This window comes from Cyprinus carpio, chromosome B13 (genome assembly GCF_018340385.1).
Source record: "Cyprinus carpio isolate SPL01 chromosome B13, ASM1834038v1, whole genome shotgun sequence".
Taxonomy (NCBI): domain Eukaryota; kingdom Metazoa; phylum Chordata; class Actinopteri; order Cypriniformes; family Cyprinidae; genus Cyprinus; species Cyprinus carpio.
The window spans coordinates 31296991-31299490 of record NC_056609.1 but is presented as its reverse complement, the minus strand read 5'-3'; the positions used below and the strand labels follow the sequence as shown (position 1 = coordinate 31299490).

Genomic DNA, 2500 nt, shown 5'->3' with positions numbered 1-2500 from the left:
TATTTTCAGCATCATTACTCCAGTCTTCAGTGTCACATGATCTTTAAATTATACAAATATTTCACAATATTAATAGGGGGGGTGTTTTAAATTATACAAATATTTTGAGATGTTAATGGTTTTTTTTATGTATTTTTGATCTTATTGATGAGAAGATTTTGCACGGCAGTGTGTATTAATTATCATGCCGCGCTCATAAGACACATTGACAGATCTGAAGCTCATAGCTGTATCCAAGCGCTCGCTGTGTGTGCGTCAGACCAGACTCACTATGACAGAGATGCGAGGGTTCAGGTGTTTGATGGCAGCTGCGGTTCCGGTCAGGAGCCCATAGTTTCCGCTCGCAGGCACGATGACCGCGTCCAGCTTGGGCACCTGCTCGTAGATCTCCAGACCCACTGTTCCCAGACCTGCCAGATACACGGCGCTGTCGTCCCTGCGGAGGAGTGAGAGACGGATCAGAACGAGTCCACCGCTCGTGTTCAGTGCTCGGGGTTAAAGAGCCTCAGGTTTGGACACGTCTGTTCGTTCTTCATCCGGACTATCTTTCATTTGTTAGACTCTGTGAATGATGCAGAGATCAAAGCGGGGTAAACAAAAACTGCCTTGTATTTCAGTTTATTCTTTGGATAGATTCCAACAGCTCGTGTAATTCCACTCACTTTTTCTAACGGTAACACTTTATTTTAAGGCGTCCTTGTTACATGTACTTGATTATACATAGTTACATGCATGTAACCCTAAGCCAAACCCTAACCATATACAGTAGTAAGAACATGTAGTTCATTAATATTTCTCAGTACTTAAATGTATAATTATCCAGGTAACAAGGACACCTTAAAATAAAGTACAATCTTTCTGATGCACAGACAAAGTTTTGAATAATTCAGGTTTTTAACATCAGTCCCTTCTGCTCACCGAGGCTGCATTTATTTGATCAAATACTGTAAAAATTATGAAATATTATTACAGTTTAAAATATCTGTTTTTCACGTGAATCTCTGTTAAAGTGTAATTTATTTCTGTGATGTGCAGCTGTATTTTCAGCATCATTACTCCAGTCTTCAGTGTCACATGATCTTCAGAAATCATTCTAATATGATGATTTGCTGCTCAAGAAACATTTCTGATTATTATCAATGTTGAACACAGTTGTGCTGCACAATATTTTTGTGGAAACTGTGATAGACTAACAAATTAATGACAAAACTACCAATGTTTGGGTCAGTATTTTATTTAAAGAAATTAATAATTTGTATTTATCAAGGATGCATTAAATTGATCAAAAGTGACTGTGAAAACATTTATAATGTTACAAAAGAGTTCTACTTCAAATAAACGCTGTTCTTATGAACTTTCTGTTCATCTGTGAATCCTGAAAAATAAAATGCATCACAGTTTTAAAAAACCTCATAGATTTCTGAAGATCATGTGACACTGAAGACTGGAGTAATGATGCTGAAAATACAGCTGCACATCACAGAAATAAATTACACTTTTACAGATTTTCAGAAAGAAAACAGCTGTTTTACATTCTAATAATATTTCATTTTTTACAGTATTTGATCAAATAAATGCAGCCTCGGTGAGCAGAAGAGACTTCTTTCACAAACAGTAACAAATCTGAATTCTTCCAAATTTTTGGCAGGTAGTGTACAGTACAGTATGTAGTTATAGGCCTCTGCTGGGGATTTCAGGATCATGAGTCTGAACTGTAGATGTCACTGCAGGATTCAGAGAGTAGACGTGAATCTCATGATAAATGACAGATACAAACACAAAAGATCCTCTCGCACGGGTCCGAGGCGTCTAGATAATGAAGATGCTCTCTGTCTGTCTGTCACCAAAAGTATTGGTGCACCCCCTTCTAATGAACAGGTTTGACTACTTTAATCATTTCCAGGAGTACAAAACCTAATGTTTAAGGATATAATGATATTCTAGGGAATTGTGTGCTTCTAATTTTATAATTGTCATCGCTTTGGATAAAAGCTTCTCTAAATGAGAAGTAAGCATGCGGTGTTGATGCACTCACTCCTCCAGACACAGGTATCCGTTCTCTCGGGCCAGGTGTCTGGCGTGGTTGATGGAGTCCTGAGCCGTGCTGCCGTAGGAAATAACCATAGCGCCGTAGTCTCTGTACATGCGCAGGCGCAGAGGAGAGCAGCACGCCGGCATGATGACGAACACCGGGATCCTCAGCTCCACCGCGTGATACGCCACCGCCATCGAGAAGCTGGAGTCTGTGGCCACGATCACACCCTTCCTCTGCTGATCCTGGAGCAGCACACGGTCACACTCATTACATTAATGTGTCAAGAAAGCAGAAGCTACATTAGTCACACGGTGTCACTCAGATTTGTTTTTATAAAATAAAATATCACTTATTATTTATTGCAATTTCATTTCTGCTTCATAGATATCAGTTATATATGATTTTACATCTAGTATTACATTACACGCATTTGCACAGTAGCACTCAGTTTTATTAGCATGTCTT

At 39.0% G+C, this 2500-nt stretch overlaps 1 protein-coding gene across 2 annotated transcripts in view; it reads right to left on the bottom strand.

The window, feature by feature from the left end:
- The window catches only part of LOC109106582 (L-threo-3-hydroxyaspartate ammonia-lyase-like), a 12013-nt gene that overhangs the window by 2675 nt on the left and 6838 nt on the right, over positions 1-2500 (bottom strand). The window contains exons 4-5 of one of the 2 annotated variants that reach the window (XM_042737629.1): positions 2036-2277; positions 271-436 (exon numbers count right to left, since the gene is read on the bottom strand). In XM_042737629.1, the coding sequence (XP_042593563.1) occupies positions 271-436; positions 2036-2277 (408 nt within the window). Of the gene's footprint in view, positions 1-169; positions 437-2035; positions 2278-2500 lie in introns of those variants that run through there. The other variant, XM_042737628.1, reaches the window with a different exon arrangement.